We start from the raw sequence: 20,643 nt of genomic DNA on the forward strand, positions 1-20,643 counted from the left end.
AACAAACAATGGGCCCATTTACAAACATCTATAACAAGAATAGAGATCCTTTTTTCAGACATGTGACTAACTTTTAATCTTATTGGACTTGCATTTCAATCCTATATATATATTGTATTGGACTCAATATATTTGTATTGGACTCAATACAGCTATTATGTTTTGAATCCAATACAAAATGATTTGATTTCCCACTGATCAACCCGCCTGCACCGACGTCACCGGGAAACCCCGGAGAAGGTCTCTGCATTCGCCAGCTGAAGATCAAAAAAGAAGGACTTGTCCCCAGGATCTGTGGGGACCAGCTGGATGCCAGGGGACACCGACAGAGCAAGGTAAGTAGATTTTTTTACATTTAAAGCAACCTCAAGTGTGACTCGTGGATACTCCTTTTAGAAAGAAAAATCCACCCCGAGACACACAGGATTACCGCTAGGGGGGTTAATTATACCTGTGTTTACCCAACACATGAACAGTATTCTATTCATGGGGTGATGTCATCAATGACCCAAAAGAAAGAAGATGGAAGAGTGGGATATAACAAGCAGCCTCGGAAAGAACATGGAAATTGAGGCTGAGCAGGACAGCAAAAGTAAAGTTTGGTGCACCTAAAAGACCAGTGCAAATGGGCCAGACTAAGAGCAACACCCCATGTCTCATCCCTTGATAAGCTATCCGGTATCTGGTGTGGCTGGCTTAGGAGATGACAGAGAAAAGTAATTACGCTCGGTAACATAAAAATACCAAATTTCACTGTGGGGCACCATGCAACACAAAACACAAGCTCTGAAACTGAGAAGAAATTGTCAACTTACTGCCCCAGGAGGAGGGCACAATTCTCCAAATAGCGTCATTAGGAGATTTTTGATGGGTGGAGCCAAGTCCATTGTTTCTGTTAGGCCAGGAAGGAGGTAAGTCAGTAAAATAAAGAAAGATCTTTCCAGCATACCCATCTTCATAGAGAGCTGTGCCATGAAGTCAATCTGTAAAATAAAAAAATAAATGCACATTGATACAAAATGATAAATTGTTATTTTAATACTACTACTTATTATATATTGCATTTGAAGTCAGATAGGGAATGTGGAATATTTTAAGCTTTACATTGGGGGATTCTGTAACCCATCTGGGTGAACAGGATTGTTTTACTATCCATTGCGGCTCATGTGATTGAGTACTTTGATCCCAAGCTTCTGTTATTAGGGTGAAAAACATCACAAGAAGTTTGTTCAGGAATATGCTTGGGCCTATGCAGATACAAAAGCTTGCAGTCGGCTGTCTATCCTTATGAGGCCTTTACTTCAGTCTCGGGATACATATAATAGACTCACAGCAATATCTTTATTCACTGAGCTGATGACCTACCCTGGCTGTTTAAGTGAAATACAAGTGAAATCCATCATTTAGGGAATATTGGACATGGACAACGTAAGGGACCTTAAAACCTGTCTCCAGCCTTGGAGAGCTTTATTAACTCAGGGCCATAGATTAAATGGGTCTTTAGATGCCCAAGATACAATGATTGGGATTTATAATTCTAGAAGACTGGAGATAGACGGTCATGGATGAACCTTGGTGATGCAACAGACCTGGACTGGAAATATTAAAAGTCATCTATTATATATGGCAATAGTTTGCAATCCTGCACCAAGAAATATTTTAAGTCCGGTGAAAAAGCAGCAGGTATGTGTGCACAGAAACACTTGTATGTTTGGACCCTTATGCAAGCAAATGTTTTAAAGCAAAACTAAACTTAAAAAAAAAAAAAAATTTACATTGAGCATTGATGTTTGGATGTAAAATCAAATCTGTAAATAGAATTTAATTTAAAGATATCTTCTTTAACTTGTGAATGCATCCGCCAGAGGTCTGTGTCTATTCTGATCTGCTGCAGGTGCTGCGCTGGATCTAGGTGTCCAGGTTAAAAGATTTCATGCCCAATTCTGTTCTGGTGGTGACTCCAAATTTTGTTTTTTTACCATTTAATTCACTTTAATATGGACAATTACAGAGAATGATATTTCCATAATAAGGAAAAATAGTACAAATAACATACACGCTTGTTAAAACAAAAATACATTTACAAAAAAATAAAAATAAAAACAAGTGATTTCAGCAACATTAAATTTGGTGCAGATCTCAAAGTTTTAGGGAAATTAAATTTTAGATTATACCTTCATTACATGTTCATGTCCTCTCTTGTAACCCCTGCCCAAATCCCACTGCCAGGCACTCCTTTGCGCCTCCAGGTCCCAACACAATGAGCTTTCCTGTACCCAAAGATTGCACCCCCAAATCTCCCCATGCTCTCTTGTATCTCTATATCACACCCCCTATGCTCTCTAGCACCCCCAAGTCCCACCCTCACACTCTCTTTCTCCTCTAGGAGCTCTCTTTCACCACCATATGCGCTCTCCTGCCACCCCATGCACTGTCCTGCACCACTGGGTCATGCAAGCAAAATGTGCACTCTTAATACACCCAGTTCACAACCCCCCAGTTGTTCTCCTGTACCCCAGGATTGCACCTCCCCCTCCAGAAGCTCTCCTGTACCCAAAGACTACAACCATCCTCCAGGCTGTCTTCTGTAACCTTAAATCGCATTCCCGCAGGAAACACAACACAAGTGTAAGCCAAGATTAGTTCACATCATCTATACCAGGTGGTCTCCTGTACCCCTAGATTGCACCCCATATTTGCTCTTTTGTACTCCCAGATCGCATCCCCTCAAGGTGCTCACCCACACCCCTAAATCACACTCCCCAGGTGTTCTCCTGTACCCCAGAATCACATGCTTCCCCAAAATTGCTCCCCTGAACCCTAGATCTCAACCCCACTAAATGCTCTTCCGCACCCTATCCATGTACTCATCTGCATCACCTAGAGCACATATCCTCCAGGTGTTCCCTCCCATACCCCCAAATTGTATCACCTGCACCAGGGCTCTACGGTAGCCCCTAGATAACACCCCCACGTGCTCCCCCGCACCCCCATATTACCCCACTGTGCTCCCCTGTACCCCTTTATCGCCCCCCCCGTGTTTCTTTGCACCCCTATATCACCCCACCGTGCTCCCCTGTACCCCCACCCGTAGGCGCTCTGCCAAGTATACAAACAGATCTTCACATGAACGCATAAGTACAACACAAACACTAAGAAAGGTAAGATTACCCTGCAATACTCCGCTAACTGACAGGCGGTCCGGTAGCTAAACCGCGGGAAATTTCTCAGCGACCAGAAAGACTGGAGAGAGCCAATCAGCAGACTGCTCTGTGCGTCTCACGTCACTATGCAAGCCACGCCTCTTCCGTAAACTCCGCCCTTATTTAAACAACTTTATTCCGGCATGTATCGCACGCTCTCCTCCTGCGTACTCTGGTCACGTGAGGGAGGAAGCTTTGACAGTGACGTCTGAGGCGGGAGTATCGCAGTGATGGGTGAGTGGGGAGCTTTCCTGGATGACCCGGGGAGGGAAATTCAAACCGACAGAGTCGTGCTCCCCCTCTGCACCTGTGTGACGGGGCCGTGAAACCCCCCTGTCAGGGCTGTGCACCTACCAACTCCCCCTGCCCCCTCTGTGCACCCATCCCCCTCCCCTTGTTCTGTGTGCACCCAGCACCTTATTCTGCCCCTTGCTTTTGGGGCCGTGCCCCCACCACCCTCTTACTGCTTCCTTCTGGGCACCCCCCCCCCCCCGTCTTCTTTCCATTGCCCCCCCCCCCACCCCACCCCCTAACTGCCGCCTGTGTGATGGGAATGTGCACCCCACCTCTCTTTTGCCCTCTATGTGTTGGACCGTGCACGCACCCTTTCTGCCCCCTGTCCACCATTATAGACATTCACTTTCTCTGTTATTGTGGAGATTCACTTATCATGTACCCTGTTCTTCATTGGGGAGATTCGCTCTCCATGTTCCCTGATCCCTCTGGTTGATGCTAATATAGGAAAAAAAAAGGTGATATTACTTCATGGGAATCAATAACTTCTGCTGAAACTTGTGGACCTGGTAGATTCCCACCAGGGAATGTTTGACGTAATGTCTGATTCCTTGTGAAGGGGAAATCTTCCTCTGGGGTCACAAATTCAGGTGAAAATGAAGGCGCTTTCTCTCACTTCCTGTTGAGTCTATTGGACAGGACATATAGAGAAATCTCCTAAATGAGACACAGAAATGGCCCCTGAACCCTTAAGTTTTTTTTACTGTACATTGCTGACCATGAAAGGAGATCTGCTCATGTTTTATTTCATTTTTTATTTTTAGAAAACTAAATACAGAAATAAAAACTGAAAGATAAGGAACAACAATTGCTGACTTCCTGTCATTCCTTGGTGTTGTCGCCTCCCAGCCTGATATGTTTGGTAACCATGGTCACATGACAATGTTTGGTTTTTGTCAGCTGTTTCCATGGTTACAGTTATTATTTTTATACAATCCTTCCATGGTTACAATGTTTCCATGGTTACAATTATTATCATTATACAATGTTTCCATGGTTGCAATTATTATCATACAATGTTTCCATGGTTACAATTATTATCTTTATACAATGTAACTTGTGGTCCGGCTGTATTCTCTGCTCATTAAGCCTTTATTGATCTGTACCCATAATGCTTTGCTGTGATGTTGGCGGACCGGGCAGCGGGTCCTAGTATTTACGTGGCAGTCCGTTAGGTCTGTAGCGGTTTGGGTTGCCTCCGTTTCTCCCCCATCTATTGGCCTCCTGGTCGGCCTGGCTGTCTGCAGCTCCTCTGCCTCTGCCTCTCATCTGGACGGCTTCCCTTGCATCACTGGAGAAAGCTAGAGGACCAGGTCAGGCTCAAAGGGACCCTGCCACCAAAAACTGCATTGATATGGCAATGGTTGTACATTTTCTGCTTTTCATTTTCATAACTTTTTCTTGAGTTGGTCATCCCTTTTCCACATATACCCCTCACTTACCTGCTTACTCCTTTCTAATACCCTTTTATTGAAGCTGCAGAGGGGGAGTACTATAGAAGCAACTTTTCTTGATTGTTTTTAACATGGGGGAACCTTTGAAAAACTTTTAAGGTCTCGGGGAACCCCTTCTGTAATATTAAACAGGATTTATATAGCGTCAACATATTACACAGCTCTGTACATTAAATAGGGGTTGCAAATGGTAGCCGGATACAGACCGTGATTCAAGAGATGGAGGGCCTTGCCCCAAAGAGCTTACAATCTAAGAGGTGAGGGAAGTAACACACAATAGGAGGGGGAGAATTAGTGGTGAGTTTTAAAAGCTCTTTGAAGGAGCAGAAAGTAGGAGCAAGCCCAATAGGATGAGAAAGACCATTCCAGAGAGTCAGGACAGCTCTAGAAAAGTCTTGGAGCCGTGCGTGTGATGAGGTTATGAGTGAGGAAGTCTTTAGTAGGTCATTGGAGGAGTGTGCAGCGTCGTAGTTCCCCCGAGCATGGAAATACTTGTCTGAGTTTTTGAAGTTTGCATCCCTCATATCCTTGTAGGCTCTGGCCATGTCATAAGATCCTGAAACACATATTGTTTCCTCAGCAAAATGTACAGATTTTGTGTAGATCCGCTGCATTTATAAAAATTGTTCATATACAATAGCAGTGTGTGTTCTTGCTGTAATTTTGATTAGCTTTGTATTTCTTTTATATCTGTGCAGTCACTCAGTATAAAACTTAGCCCGTGTGCAGGTGCTTCCTGTAATAGGACCAGTCACTGCTACTGTCTCTATGTGCAGGGTGACTGGTCTTGTCTCCGCCCTCTTGTATTGTTCAATAGGCAGCCTATTGTGCCTAGGTGTATTAGGTCCCTCCCACACCTCTGCTGCATGCTCAGGCTATGTACAGCACAGTGATCACAGCTGCTTGTATACAGTAATATCTAGTATATGCAGAGGCATTTCATTCAAACAGTACATTTATTCCTCCCTAGCCACAAAGATATAACTTCTAATGAACGTTTTTAGCTTTAAAGCTTTTAGTCAGCGTGCACTTAAAAACAAGAACTCTTGAGCTCAATACCCAATCCCTACACACATACCTAGAGCCGCATCTTTAGCAAACTTTGCCGAGTCTTTCAGCCATTGAAACTGTGCCTGGGCAACGGCCAGACCAATCAGCAACAGGATGAGTGAAGCCTTCATTGGGATTTAGTGCAGGTTTCCAATCTGCAAAGCAACAATAAAGCCTTTAAATTTTAACACTCACTCTCTCTCTCTATCCTGGGTTAAGGACATTGGACATATAGAGCACTCCTAGATACGAAAGGGGCTTCCCTGCTCACTCGTGTGCAGGACAGGCTCTTGATAGGGGGCAGTTTGCATGACTTGCGGAAGAAATCTTTTGCTAAACTCGGCAGAGACTGAGCTCTTCTGCAAGCTCTTGTAAGTCTTTAATAACCAAGACAAACTCTGCAGTTGTTTCTTTTTGCATATCAAAGCACAGCTTGCTGCAGAAGTTAATAAATGTTAAGGCTCCATGAAGGTTTTTTTTTTTTTTTCTCTTTTTGTGATTAACTTGGTGAGGATTTTATACAGTAACTGACACCATGCTGCCTAATATGTTGAAACAAACATCTGTCCTAATTGCATTTATTAAAATAATGTACCTGTTCCGACTTACTATTAGTACGACTCCAGCATACTAATTCAACTTAACAAACCTACAATCCCTATCTTGTATGTAACCTGGGGACTACCTGTATACAATTTATAGATCTTTGTTTTTTATGGATTAATAAATTATCTGCATCATGTATTAGTGTTCTCCCCAGGTACTTTTAGCTGGGTGCACCACCTGGCACTTTCAGTAACCACCCAGCTGTTTTTGGGGTGGTTACAGAACAGTTAGTAAAACAAATTCTGGGTTGAGCACTGTATGATCATGTAAGAAAGCAAATCTTAATGCTGATGGAATGCATGTAAAAACAAAATTACATTTGTACAAAAATGTAAAAAGAAATAAAACATTTTGCATTTTTTGTTTTTACATACTGAGAGCAATGCGCATAGGAATGCAGCTTGCATGTGCATCATAAAATACAGATATAGTAGAGATAATAATTGTGCAGATCCTCACCTGCAGTAGAGTAGAGTGGGGAACTTTGCTTCTGTCCTCTCTGGATTGTGTCCCTCCTCTCCGTCCTATTTATTTCTGAGCCCAGGACTGCAGGAGGTCTGTGATTGGTGCTTCTTTTTTAAGAAATTCCAGTAAATGAAATGTAAAGGTGTTACCTTGAGGTGAGAATAGTTGTTGCTGCATTTTCTGTCCCTAGTTTGTCAATAAGGGAAATTCCCAGTTGAAGTCATCCTCTATAACCCTACATTCAGAGAAAAGCCAGGATTTGGGGGTGGGGTAAATTCTGGATGAAATTTGGAGGCATAATGGAAAATACAGAGCGTGGTAATGGTACAGACAGCATGCAGGTTGTGCAAGGCAATGATTGCATCAGGGCGGCATCTGTCTGCTTTGTGTAAAGTCAGCTGAAATCTATATTAATATCTTGTAACTTGCTTTATATATTTTATTTGTATTTTCACCTGCTGTTTTACCAGTAATACACTACATAAGGTAGCAGTGCTTACTTGCCATACGGTATGTAGTGTTGTCACCACAGGACAGTACTACCAGCCTTCTCTTCTCTATAACATAGGGTTGAGATGTTCTGCAGTGCATACAGATAAATGGGTACAATGCATCTGATTGGTCCAGTGCAGAGGGTTTTGCTCTAAAGTCAGTTTTGATGATGATGTAAACCCTTGTGTATTAACATATATTGGCCCTATACAAATCCTTACGCAGCTCCGTACATTAAGTAAGGGTTGCAAATGACAGATAGACATTAGTCATTGCAGGAAGTTTCGCACAAAGATCTTTTTGGCTGTTGATGTAAACCCTTATGTATTACTATCAGAGCATTGTTGCCCGTATAATAAGTGCCTTTATTGCCAGGGTCACTAGTTTCATTTGTGTATTAAAACTAATTTTTTAAGTTATCAAAAGTGATTGGTTTTTACCCTGTTCCTCATTGGGGATATTCACCTTCCATGTGCCCCGATTCCGATTGACACTAATATAGGAATAAAACCTTTTTTAAAACTGGAATATTCCCTTATTCATTCCTTCATGGGAATCAAAAACTTCTGATGAAACACATGGACCTGGTAGATTCCTACCAGGGAATGTTTGAAGGAATGTCTGATTCCTTGTGAAGGGGAAATCTTCCAATGGGGTCACTAATTCAGGTGGAAAGTAAGGAGATTTCTTTCACTTCCTGTTGAGCCTATTGGACAGGACATAAGGAAAAATAGAAACAGAAATGGGGCCCCCCTGAACACTAAGATTTTTTTTTTCACACTTTTTTTGTACATTACTGACCATGAAAATAGATCTGCTCGTGTTTTATTTCATATTTTATTTATTTATTTTTTTTCTGAAGTCTAAATACAGAAATAAAAACTGAATGATAAGGAACAACAATTCCTTGGCGTTGTCACCTCCCAGCCTGAAATGTTGGATAATCGTGATCACATGACAATGTTCTGGTTTTGGCAGCTGTAACGTTGCCGTAGTTACAACTATTATCTTTATACAATGTTTCCATGGTTACAATTATCTTTATACAATGTAACTGGTGGTCCAGCTGTATTCTCTGCTCATTAAGCCATTATTGATCTGTACCCATAATGCTTTGCTGTGATGTTGGCGGATCGGGCAGCGGGTCCTAGTATTTACGTGGCAGTCCCTTTGGTCTGTAGCGGTTTGGTTTGCCTCCGTTTCTCCCCCATCTATTGGCCGCCTGGTCGGCCCGGCTGTCTGCAGCTCCTCTGCCGCTGCCTCTCGTCTGGACGGCTTCCCTTGCATTACTAGAGAAAAATAGAGGACCAGGTCAGGCTCAAAGAGACCCTGTCACCAAAAACTGCATTGATATGGCAATGGTTGTACATTTTCTGCTTTTCATTTTCATAACTTTTTTTCTTGAGGCCAGGGCCCGCTGGGCATCTGCTCGCGGGTGTGTGCCTGGGGTGCAGGACCATGTGTCTGGGAGGGGGGACCAAGGCCGGAAATTTTAAATACTACATTTTTTAAATGTACCGCTTTTACATTTAAAAATAGTATTCATACCGCCAGGGACGTTAAACTGACATGAGAGGTGCAAATTGTTCAAGGAGCCCCCAGCAACCTGTGCAGGAACCTTGGTTGAGAAACATTGCTATAAAGTAAAAACCTCTGGGGTTTCTAATATCACATTCAAGATGGCAGCACTCTTGGGGTATTTAGAGGTGTACACAAAGGGGGCTTTATAGATAAATATGCATCTGCACCCAGTAAAACCAAAGCTCTGTGCACTCAATAAGTATTTGTTTGGAGCAACAGAAGATCAAAGGCGTTCTGTTTTACTCTATAGGGAAACAATTAGGATACAAAAGACAGTCATTGGTGGCAGTTTAAAAAACAGCATTGGGGGAGCATTACAAACTTTGTAAAAGTTGTATCCATATCCCCCTTAGTTTATCTGGATGTGCCAGCCCTGTTCTTTGCCTGATCAATGCCACCCCTGCTGTGATCACCAATTGAAGGCATTTCTTTCTGCTAATGGGTCAGAATAAGGGGGAGCAGCACTGGAATTGGATCAAATGGGAATTCCTAATCGGCGTTCAGTTGATATATTGATCGTTTCCCTGATTAATTTTGTGCAGCCTCTCTGTGTTTTGGACCACCTATAGCAAAAGGAGTTCTTTCCATTGAGTGGCCAGAGCAGGAACAAATGGAAGTTTCCAATCAATGTTTGATGTGTATGTGTATTGATCATTACCCTGGTTACCTCCATGCACCCTTTTCAGCCCCGTTCTTTGTCCAGTCCATTCTGATCACCAATAACCTGAACTCAGTTCTTTCTGCTAAGTTACAATTTTAGTAAGGCAGAATGAGGGGCAGCTTATTTGATTGGGAATTCCCAATCAATGTGTGAATAATCATCATCCATGAGAGATAGATATGTGTGTATATATATATGTGTGTGTGTATATGTGTGTGTGTGTGTGTATATATATATATATATATATATATATATATATATATATATATATATATATATATATATATATACTTTGAGCCAGTGTATGAGAACCTTTTAAAGCACTGTCTGGTATGTGCTTTAAAAAAATTATTTTTGCACACCCAGCAGGGTGGTCCTCCAGTTACTCCTCTGAAGATCGCTGCTGTCAGCTTCCAGTAGTCTATAATGGTTATATATTGCTTGCTGCTGCTCTCCTACCTTATAACCCTGGCGGCCCAGGCTCCGCCTTTTCCTCTCCTTGCAGCGTCGTAGTTTCCCCGAGCATGGAAATACTTGTCTGAGTTTTTGAAGTTTGCATCCCTCATATCCTTGTAGGCTCTGGCCATGTCATAGGATCCTGAAACATACAGATTGTGTCCTCAGTCAGGAAAATGTACAGATTTTGTGTTATGTCAGCTGCATTTATATAGACTTTGTTCATATACAATATGGAATTTTGGTGAGCTTTGTATTTTTGATCTGTGCAGTCACAGATGTGCAGGGTGACTGGTCTTGTCTCCGCCCCCTTGTAATGTTCCATAGGCAGCCTATAGTGTCTGGGCCTGGTTAGGTCCCTCCCACACCTCTGCAGCATGCTCAGGCAATGTACAGCACAGTGATAATGTAATAGCTGCTTGTATACAGTAATATCTGGTTTTTGCAGAGGCATTTCACTCGCACAAAGTACATTTATTCTTTACTAGCCACAAAGATATACATTGTAATGAACATTTTCAGCTTTAAAGCTTTTCTTTAAACACTTAATTAACTGGCACATAAAACAGGTACCCTGAGTTCAATACCCAATCTCTACACACATACCTAGAGCAGCATCTTTAGCAAATTTGGCCTTGTCTTTCAGCCATTTAAACTGTGCCTGGGCTACGGCCAGACCAATCAGCAACAGGATGAGTGAAGCCTTCATTGGGGTTCAGTATGTGTTTCCAATCTGCAAAGCAACAAAAAAGCCTTTTATATATCTTTTAATTTAATATGCATACAGGTAGTCCTGGGTTAAGGACATGTGACATACAGATGACTCCTAGATGCAAAAGGGGCTTCCCTGCTCGCTGTGTGCAGGACGGAGGCTTAATGTGGAGCGGTATGCATGACTTGAGTGTGAGATCTGTTGGTGAGCTCTTTTCTGCAGCCTCTTGTAACTCTTTAACAACCAACACAAACTCTGCAGTTTGCTTTTGTATATCAAAGCACAGCTTGCTCCACAAGATAATGAATGTCTAGGCTTCATGAAGATTTTTAATTTTGTTTGTGATTAACTCAGTGAGGATTGTATACAGTAACTGAGACTTTGCTGCCTAATATGTTGGGCCAAACATCTGTTCTAATTGCATTTGTTAAAATAATGTACCTGTTCCGACTTACATACAAACTTAAATTTAGGAACAAACCCACAGTCCCTATCTTGAATGTAATCTGGGGACTGCTTATATACAAATTAGAGATTTGTTTTTTTTATTTTTATCGAATAAAAAAATCTGCATCAAATATACATGTAAGAAAGCAAATATTAATACTGGTGAAATGCATGTAAAAACATTTTGCTTTTGTACAAAAATGTAATAAAAAATAAAGTTTTGCTGCTTTTACATACTGAGAACAATGCGCATATGAATGCAGCCTGCATGTGCATCATAAAATACAGATATAGTAGAGATAATAATTGTCCAGATCCTCACCTGCAGTAGAGTGGAGTTGGGACCTCTGCTTCCATTGTCTCTGCATTGTGTCCCTCCTCTCTGTCCTATTTATTCCTGAGCCCAGGACTGAGGAGGTCTGTGATTGGTGCTTTTTTTTTTTTTTTTTTTTTTTTTTTAAGAAATTCCAGTAAATGAAATGTAAAGGGGTTACATTAGGGTGAGGATAGTTCTGGCCCTAGTTTGTCAATAAGGGAAATTCCCAGTTGAAGAGGTCATCCTATAACCCTCCACCCTACATTCAGAGAAAAGTCAGGATTTGGGGGGGGTTCTATATTGGATGACCTTTTCTGGGAATTTCTCCTATTGACCCAGCCAGCTTCATAGGAGAGGTTGTTAAATCCTTGATGAAATTTGGCGCGATAATGGAAAATACAGAGCGTGGTAATGGTACAGACAGCATGCAGGTTGTGCAAGGCAATGATTGCATCAGGGCGGCATCTGTCTGCTTTGTGTAAAGTCAGCTGAAATCAATATTAATATCTTGTAACTTGCTTTATATGTTTTATTTGTATTTTCACCTGATGTTTTACCAGTAATACACTACATAAGGTAGCAGTGCTTACTTGCCATACTGTATCTAGTGTTGTCACCACAGGACAGTACTACCAGCCTTCTCTTCTCTATAACATAGGGTTGAGATGTTCTGCAGTCCATATAGATAAATGGGTACAATGAATCTGATTGTGCAGAATGTTTTGCAAAGTTTTGATTTTAGTTTTATGTATGTATTTTTTTGTTTTTTGTTTTTTTTTACAACTGTAACAATTGCCAGCAACTGGTATGTGTATGATTCTTCTCAATTGGCTGAATAAAATCTATCAAACCCATGTTTTCCCATCTTCTGTCTCTTAAAACCCTCACTACTTCCCACCATTCCATATCCCCCCTCCTATTGTATGCTGCTTCCCCCACCTTCTAGATTGTAAGCTCTACAGGCTGGGTCCTCTCTTCCTGTGTCACTGTCTGTCATTTGAATCTCCTGATGTACGCTAAAAGGATCCAGTTTAATAATAATGATGCCTAAAGGTGATTGGACGTCATGTGGTCTCTTCTGGTTTTTTTGGTATGCTTATTTTAGGACTTGCCCCTAGCACCCTATGACGTTTAAACTTGGAGAGCCTTCAAGATTCTGATTGGTTGCTTTGATTAGTTATGTAATAAAGCAGGGGTCGGCAAACTCCAGCCTTTAAGGCAGATACGGCCTAGCCGGTAGTTCATTCCGGCCTAACACGCCCTGGCCGATCCAGCCTAATGCTGGTCGGCAACCCGGAGGATCTGCCAGGGGGCATTGGAAACTACCAGAGCCGCCGGGGCTCTGGTGCCACCCCCCTTGCTGTGGCTCCCCTATTTACTGCGTCCGGCGTTGGTACTTCCGCCACTGCGGTAAATATGGGAGGCTCCCTGAAGGGAAATACCTTCCCTCCACAATGCATACGGAGGAGAGGGATTTCACTTCAGGGGGCTTTCCCTGGTGGTGGGTGGGGCCATTAGGATGGGTCTGGCCTACTGTGCTCCCACCCATCCCATAAATGGCCTAGTGGCCATAAAACTTTGCCTTCCCCTGTAGTAAAGCCTCTCCACATGACCTTCACACAATATCTTTACACATATTTTTGTTTGAAGAATAACTTTATTAAATCATTTTCTTGATTTTGGTATGGTTTGTTGTCAAAAGGCAGTTTTCACCTTTTAAAGGGAACCTGTCAGAGTAGAATGATGCTATAGTTGATTAAAGGTGCAGGAACATGGTCAGCTATCGAAAACCCAGCTTTATTTCGAAGTGATTTGCTGACAAGCAAGCGGCATGTGAAGTCTGGCTTTTCCTGCTTGTTCCAGATCAGCAACTCATTGTTTATTGAGAGTGAAATTAATTGTAAATGAACATGAATCAAAGTGATTGCATATATTTACATTCATGTAATGTAAATGCCAGAATTTGACTTATCAGCCTTCCCCTGTACTCCCTGGCCATTTCTAGCTGGGTGCACCACCTGGCAGTTTTTGGTTGGTTACTGAAAACTTAGGTGACCATACAGGAGCTGCCACCCACCTTCGGCCTCGTCTTACCCAGCTTAAAATATTTCTGGGGAAAATTGTGGCCTTCTCCAATACACCACTCCTGCACATAAACCAGCAAACTACATATTGAAAGGAGGAGAGGGCAGAGAGGTGACCCTATCAGTCCACTGATGCTCCATTATGAGGGGGGGGGGCAAACTGTGTCACCTAAATGCATTAGAGATAAGTCGGGTCCCCAGGCTTGAAGTGCTCTTTATATGGATAGACAAAATTGCAAATCCTTTATAAACTCAGCTCCCATAGATGTAGTTCAGTGGTGGTATTTCTATAGTTGGCCCTCATGTTTCTTTTCTTAACAGGTTCCCTTTAAAATCTTGAAAGTGGCCGAGCAGATATCGTAACAAATGCTTGTGAAATCCTGAGTGGTGGAACTGGAGAGCGCTGTTGAGTGTTTATCTTCTTACAAACTTTTTTTTTTTATGTTGATCATTTGCGTAAGCAGCTTCTTAGTCATCCTCACTGCAAATGGAAGAGAAAATATTGTTTTTCGCAATAAAATGTTTTTCTACTTTTTTATTTTTTTTGCCCAGATCTAATATCTCCAGTTTGGCTTATTTTATATAACACATATCATGGACACCTGAATTGGTAGCTTGACCCCTCTTGTCCCCCTTCTAAGCTTCTCACTTCTCCATCGTAGTCCTATTTTACAATAATAGTCTTATGCCCTTAGGTGCATTTCTATGTATGCAGTGTTCGCCCCAGCCCGTTTTTGCCAGCTCCTGGCACTTTTCAGTAACAAACTGGCTGTTTTTGGGTGGTTACTTAAGAGCTTGGTCACAATACAGGTGTTCACACGCCAAAACAAACTTTATTCTACTGGTTCTGAGACCATGATGGCCCTGCTCATGTCAGTCCCATGACATTCAATAATGTTTTTTTTTTTAAGCAGGTATCACAATGAATATTAAAACAGATGAATAAAGCTGTTAGAGTGAATTTTATGATGTAAATATAAATTAAGGAGTATTTTATTAATCACTGTATAACCCAAGATGTTGACCTGAAAATGGTGTTGGAAAAGTGACTGTTTTTACTGGAGTCGCGCCACTAGTTGGTGCTGGATCTTCATGTAGCTTGTATAACAAACCCTGGACATCTGAGACATCGGTTGTTACACATTTTCATAGAGAACATTGGCATCTACTGGTGGCTAACAATAATGCACAAAGGATCATTTAAAAACAAATGACCCATCATAACGAATTTAAAAATATATAAAACGCTAGCTTGTAAAATGGAGGAAATAGAAATATAGTAGCCTGTGTTTGTGTTTTTTTTTTTTTTTTTTTTTTTTTTTTTTTTTTTACTACAGAACACTGTAGTAATACTGTAAAGTGTTTAAAGCCCATTGGGTTAATTTCTGATCTTTGTACTATGAGATGACATTTATATTACACCCCCTTTCTGTACTGTGCTCTGGTATACAACTTCCTTTTAAAAAGGAGAATTGTGACCTCTAATGGTAATTTTACACTTGTGTTTTTATAGGAGAATTGATATTACCTGTTATATCCTTGGTTTCTTCCATTCATTCCTCCTCTGGAAGGTTTTCTTCCACGTCCTCTAGACCCTCCAAACCTCTCACCCTGTTCAGAATTTGTGTTTTGTCGTCTTCCTCCTCCCGATGAACCCAACCGCTGTCCCTGTCCAGATAGCATGTTTTGTAGTCTTCCACCTCCAAACTTTTGGCCAAGCCCAGTAAGTGTGTTTTGCAGATCTCCAGAGGACAACCCAAACATCTTGCCAAGTCCTCCAATTAGTTTATTCAGGCCGTTTTCAGACATACCTGCCGTCCCTTCTCTGGAGCCTTGCAATAGACCAAACTTTTGGGCTAGTCCTGAGAGCTCACTCATCATGTTTTTCGGTGATAAGCCAGACTTCTCGCCCAGGCCTGTAAGCTTGCTTTGTAATTGGTCTGGTGATAGACCTAACTTCTGGGAGAAGCCCGAGATTAGATTTTGCAGTCCACCAAATGCAGACCCCTTATCTTCATATCTTCTATCTGGTGTGTCGTTATAGTCGTATGTCTGATAACCTCCTGAGTAAGCATACAAAGGTTGAGAAACTGCAGACTTATGATAACTATCGCAAAAACTAAAATATATACATTTTATGGCTAAGTGTTTGTGGACACCTGATCGTCTATACTAGCTTGTTTGACTTCCCATTACCATTTTTTTTGGTTTGGCCTTCACTCTTCTAATAGGCTTTCAGTTTACGTTCCTTCATACAAGACTGGTTTAAGCATGTCTGTGGAGGTGGCTGGAACAAAAAACGACCTTCCCCAAATTAGTTCTACAGGTATAACACAATTCTCTAAAATGTGTGTTCTCCACATTTCCACAACTCCATTTTTAACAGTTTTTATTTTTTTATTTTTTTTTATCCTTATTCCAGGACACGTTTCGTGGACTCGGTCCACTTCATCAGGAGAAAAACGATAGGAGAATTTATGATAGAATTGTCAGTTCCATGGTTGTGTGATCTTTTGATCCCCTCAGGCATTGGGTGCGGGGTTCGAAAGAAAAAGTGGCAGCTATGCAGGATCTTTTTTGCAATTCAAGCAAATTCAATTATTTTAACCATTTATATGAATACACCAGAATCCTAATAGCCATTTATATAAACATACCTCCCATGGTTGGTTGAGTTGCAATAAAAGATCCTGCATAGTGGCCACTTTTCCTTTTGGACCCTGCACCCAATGCCTGAGGCGATCACACAATCATGGAACTGACCATTCCACCTTAAATTCTCTCATTGTTTTCCTGCCTGATGAAGTGGACCATTTCCATGAAACGTGTTGAGTAGTGAACAAAGATCAATTAGGAATAGAGAGATTTATATGTATGTACAAATGATGTATGTTAATAAATGTTTTATTAAGTTATTGAATTGTTTTTCAGCCTCCTAAAGTCCCTGTTTTTTTTTTTTTTTTTTTTTTGAATAATAAAATAAATCATATGGCTCCTTAGGGATGAGGCAAAATTTAGATATTGTTGGTGAAAGAATTACTGCCCCACTGTAGGTGTCAATAGGCGGGATATCACTCCTCATTGGTGTCATCTGGAGGGGTGTCAGTGTAGGCAATCATGACTTGATCATGGTGTGTATGGAGGGAAAGTGCCCAATTTTCACTCGTTTTCTATTCTAGTGACTTTTTTTTTTAAATCATATTCTAGATTAGTAATTAACCCATGCAGTGGGAAGGGAGACTGAAAGCCAGGGTAAAGGCTTATTTCCTTGGAGTTCAGCTTTGTTATTGCTGTGCAAGATTCTTGACACTCCACTTTTGTGAAGCTCATTGTTGGATCCCGCATCCCGGACCATGGTTTATTTACACTATTGGGATATTTAAAGCATAGTCTGTTTTAGATGGACCTTTCAGACTTCTACATGTTTGTTGTACCATATTTCTAGTGTAGTATAGGGAATTCTTCCTCCGCTTTCCATATTTCACTGCAATCACTTCTCGGATATATACTTGTACCAAATCTTACCTTGTTCCCCATACCCCATGTTCTGTTGGCCTAAGCGTCGGTTTTCAGCCAAGTGCAGGACCACAGTCAGTATTAAAGTACAGAATATGCTCTTCATGGTAACTGGAGGCAAGTCAGTTTCTAGGAGAATACAATGTTTAACAAATGATTAAAATTGGAGCCCAATTGCATGGAGACCTTCAGAGAGACCTCTGCTTCTATACAGAGAGCAAGGGTTCTTTTCTGCAGCATAAAATTAAATCGCCTAGCAAAGTATCCAAGTCTAATAAATAGCATCAGTGCATATTAACAAAGAAAAAAAAAAATAAGATATATTGCAGCTAACCAGCTGTAGTAGCTGCATTGGTTTCCCTTTATTATTTTCACCTGATAATTTAGCCAGTAACAACACTTCTGTCCATCCTAAGATGACAACTCCCACTGCATTGTTTCTATGGAGCAGCACTGTTGTCACCCTAGACTGCTCTCCTGATTTGGATTGCATATGCCAACTCCATCTAATAGGGTTTCAGGGTACAGTTCTACAATATAGTTTTGTTATGGGAATATTAAAATCGAAGTAATTAAGATTTTTGGTTTCTCAATAACCTACCTGAGCTTGTAGGTGACCCTTCAAGAAGCAGACTCGCCGATCCGTTTCTGTGCACTGGATCACACGTCTTATATATTGAATAGGCAGGGGTGTCAGTATATTTATACCCTTGTATTGTGGTTTGATTTGTTATGTTTTTAGATTGTTTTTGTGATTTGTGTATATATTGGATGCATTACTCCTGTCTGAAATGTCACAAACCAAACACAAGGTAATGTTTTTCCTTTTAGCTGATATCAGTGCTGCTATAAGCAGGTGGACGTGTATTAATTAGGGACTTTAAATGTAGGATTTGGCACCAGGCAAAAAGGGACGGGATGGCCATTCTGCAACAAGCATTACCTGCCTGTTTGCCGTCTCACGTTCCAAAGTTTAGTTACTGGGGTTACCGGCTACCCCAGTGTGTGTGTGTGTGTGTGTGCGTTAACTGGATAAGCACCTGAGTTACATCATCCCAACTCGGGCCAATCAAGCAGAAAGAAAAGGAGCAATGGGGACAGGTGAGTATTCTCTGGGTTTAGTTCTGCTTTCACACACATTCCTATGAGGGAACACGAGACATGCATTGGATTGCAATTTATTCTTGCAGACATTGCATACGCACCTTGGGCATGAGTGACTGTGTTCTGCAGTTTTAAAGCATGCACTGCATTTGTATTGCATTACTCATCCCTATAGTGGGAAGCGGCCCAGACGCCTAAAGTGCGATGGCACCCACCACTTTCCTTGCTATTGGACTGCAAAGGCTACAAAATCTTTCTCGACCACTGCAAAACTGCCCATGTGAACCAGCCCCCCCCCCTAGTAGCAAAGGTTGCAGGCCCTCACTTTTTTGCCTTCCATCTCGGGGAAGAGCCGTACGAGCTAGTGTTGTCTAATTGCAGGTTGGGCGTAAGAAATTGCTGCATAGCCTAAAGCAGAACTGTACTTGGTGTTGTATGGTAAGCTGCTGCCAGATTAGATTGCCCACAGTGTTCTCCCAAACTCATTCCCACATGGCACTTTTCATTCACTCGGCTGTTCTTGGGTGGTTACAGAAGAGTTGGGGCACAAAACAGGGGCTGCCACCCACCTGCAATTTCTTCAAACCTGGCTTAAAAAAAAAAAACTTTTGGGTTTAACACTGGTCCATACTGACCTGTGTGCAGACACCATCCAGCAATGACAGGTCCAGGAAAATATAATTGCCTTTTCCTGGAAGGCTGCTGTTTTCATCTCGGGATACACAGAATTTTTTTTTTTTTTTTTTTGCCATCAGATGGTCACTAATGATGTAATATCTGTGCAATGTTCCCTGCTTCATCACATGGATGGCTGAGAACATGCATTATGTGCAGGGTATTTGGGTTCCTCTTCTAAAGGGGCATCCCCATGCTGCCTTCCTTTTTGTATTGATGCAGAAAGTTGCTCAGACTCTACAGAGTTACAGTGTTCAACTGGGTAAGCCGGGTGGCAAAAAATAGTAGGCGGCTGGTAACCCCTCTGTATTGTGACCCAACTCTTCAGTAAGCACCAAAAAACAGCCGGTATTGCTGAAAATTGCTGGGTGGTGCACCCAGCTAAAAGAGGCTGAGGAGAAAACTGTAGCTAAAACAAAAATCAATTGCCAGTGCTTTATTTTTGGGCAAAAAAGGACATTACATGTCTTTTGTCAATTAACTCTACCTTCTTGTTACAATTGTTTCTTTCACTTTAGGTCACTTTACCTCCCACGGAGGTAAATCTGATCCCCCTCTCTCTGCCAGATAAAGTTGTTCTGTTTGCCAAAGCTATGTAATCTCAATGCTAAATGGACAGAAATAAAATCCTTTGGCATATGGAACTAATTCTTATCTATAATTGTGCAGATTTTTTAAAAAAGTCAACATCACGGATCCCCTTTCATAATGTCACTGTTACGTGTATTTAGTTTGAGAGAGCCAATGTCAATACATCTATTTTGTGAGGGTTAACCTTTTACCAGTTCTTTTATTTTTTTTTTTTTTTTATCACTTATGATTGTAAATTCTTTTTATTCTTTTCAGATAGGGACGAAGGGTATTCCAGTCCCCAAAAAGTGCCTAGTATTTATACCGTGGATAGAAACCTGTTCCCTTCAAACAGCAGTGATGAGGATGAAGATGATGGGCAGGAAGAACCTTATCGTGCACCTAGAAACCCATCTCCACTTAGCAGTGACGATGACATGGTGGGACTGCCGCCGCCAACAGAAAGCACTATCGGGAACACTATGTACTGCAAGCACTGGTTTTTTGCCGCTCTGACCAGAATAATAAATGTATGTAAATGGCTATCATTTTAGGTCTTTTGACTGAATGAAAGATAACATAAAAAAATGAGCTGAGGTACAAGCTAAATTTTATTAGTTAGTTCCCCACCAGTTTTGGGGGGGTAAAAATGCCCATGCTGCAATATTTGCCTTCAATCAAGTGATAGCCAATCTAGCGTTGTATGCCGCATTACATCTTTTTCACCATGCAATGTGCTCAAGTTTGTTGCATGACTCCATGTGGTAGACTGAGAAAATACTGAGCGTGCAGAATATCTGTGACCACCTCCAAAGGACGCATCATCATGCTGCGCTGCACTCAGATTGTATTGATGCAGAAATTATATCGGCACAATCTCGCACCTGAAAAAGAACACGGCATACACATGGAGAACCTCCAGAGCATGGTATGGTGGTGAAGCCTGACATTGGGCCG

General features: G+C 41.5%; 4 protein-coding genes across 4 annotated transcripts in view; 1 reads left to right on the plus strand and 3 right to left on the minus strand.

Moving 5' to 3' along the window:
• Positions 1 to 3,337: 3,337 nt before the first annotated feature.
• Positions 3,338 to 20,643, plus strand: part of SAAL1 (serum amyloid A like 1) — a 30,642-nt gene continuing 13,336 nt past the window's right edge. The window contains exons 1-2 of the mRNA XM_072422238.1: positions 3,338 to 3,437; positions 19,963 to 20,216. Of these exons, the coding sequence (XP_072278339.1) occupies positions 3,434 to 3,437; positions 19,963 to 20,216 (258 nt within the window). The 5' untranslated portion in view covers positions 3,338 to 3,433. The remainder of the gene's footprint in view (positions 3,438 to 19,962; positions 20,217 to 20,643) is intronic.
• Positions 4,238 to 7,492, minus strand: LOC140338449 (serum amyloid A protein-like). The gene is made up of 5 exons (XM_072422684.1): positions 7,067 to 7,492; positions 6,030 to 6,156; positions 5,413 to 5,507; positions 5,158 to 5,201; positions 4,238 to 4,788 (listed from the first exon to the last, which is right to left on the minus strand). Exons 2-5 carry the CDS (start codon positions 6,130 to 6,132, stop codon positions 4,647 to 4,649), a joined length of 384 nt encoding a protein of 127 aa, XP_072278785.1. The 5' UTR covers positions 6,133 to 6,156; positions 7,067 to 7,492; the 3' UTR covers positions 4,238 to 4,646.
• LOC140338157 (serum amyloid A protein-like) lies at positions 8,388 to 11,864 on the minus strand. The gene is made up of 4 exons (XM_072422237.1): positions 11,744 to 11,864; positions 10,869 to 10,995; positions 10,266 to 10,404; positions 8,388 to 8,853 (listed from the first exon to the last, which is right to left on the minus strand). The coding sequence occupies exons 2-4, from the start codon at positions 10,969 to 10,971 to the stop codon at positions 8,712 to 8,714; spliced, it is 384 nt and encodes a 127-aa protein (XP_072278338.1). The 5' UTR covers positions 10,972 to 10,995; positions 11,744 to 11,864; the 3' UTR covers positions 8,388 to 8,711.
• On the minus strand, positions 13,763 to 17,462 carry LOC140338159 (uncharacterized). Its single transcript, XM_072422239.1, has 3 exons — positions 17,347 to 17,462; positions 15,350 to 15,884; positions 13,763 to 14,302 (listed from the first exon to the last, which is right to left on the minus strand). Exons 1-3 carry the CDS (start codon positions 17,441 to 17,443, stop codon positions 14,290 to 14,292), a joined length of 645 nt encoding a protein of 214 aa, XP_072278340.1. The 5' UTR covers positions 17,444 to 17,462; the 3' UTR covers positions 13,763 to 14,289.

This window comes from Pyxicephalus adspersus, chromosome 9 (genome assembly GCF_032062135.1).
Source record: "Pyxicephalus adspersus chromosome 9, UCB_Pads_2.0, whole genome shotgun sequence".
Lineage (NCBI taxonomy): Eukaryota > Metazoa > Chordata > Amphibia > Anura > Pyxicephalidae > Pyxicephalus > Pyxicephalus adspersus.

Bases quoted from the DNA above. Each gene is read 5' to 3' on its own strand.
- LOC140338157 (XM_072422237.1), bottom strand. From the start codon at position 10,971: ATGAAGGCTTCACTCATCCTGTTGCTGATTGGTCTGGCCGTAGCCCAG. The intron at 10,405-10,868 runs GTATGTGTGTAG...TGTATGTTTCAG, and splicing joins TGCTAAAGATGCTGCTCTAG to GATCCTATGACATGGCCAGA. The intron at 8,854-10,265 runs GTAGGAGAGCAG...ATTTTTCTCTAG, and splicing joins TGGGCCGCCAGGGTTATAAG to TAATGCAAGGGAAGCCGTCC.
- LOC140338159 (XM_072422239.1), bottom strand. From the start codon at position 17,443: ATGAAGAGCATATTCTGTACTTTAATACTGACTGTGGTCCTGCACTTG. The intron at 15,885-17,346 runs GTAAGATTTGGT...ATGCTTACTCAG, and splicing joins CATGGGGTATGGGGAACAAG to GAGGTTATCAGACATACGAC.
- LOC140338449 (XM_072422684.1), bottom strand. From the start codon at position 6,132: ATGAAGGCTTCACTCATCCTGTTGCTGATTGGTCTGGCCGTTGCCCAG. The intron at 5,202-5,412 runs GCACACTCCTCC...CTCACCTCTTAG, and splicing joins CTCGGGGGAACTACGACGCT to ATTGTAAGCTCTTTGGGGCA. The intron at 4,789-5,157 runs GTCTGTATCCGG...AGCTTTCTCCAG, and splicing joins CCTCCATCTCTTGAATCACG to TGATGCAAGGGAAGCCGTCC.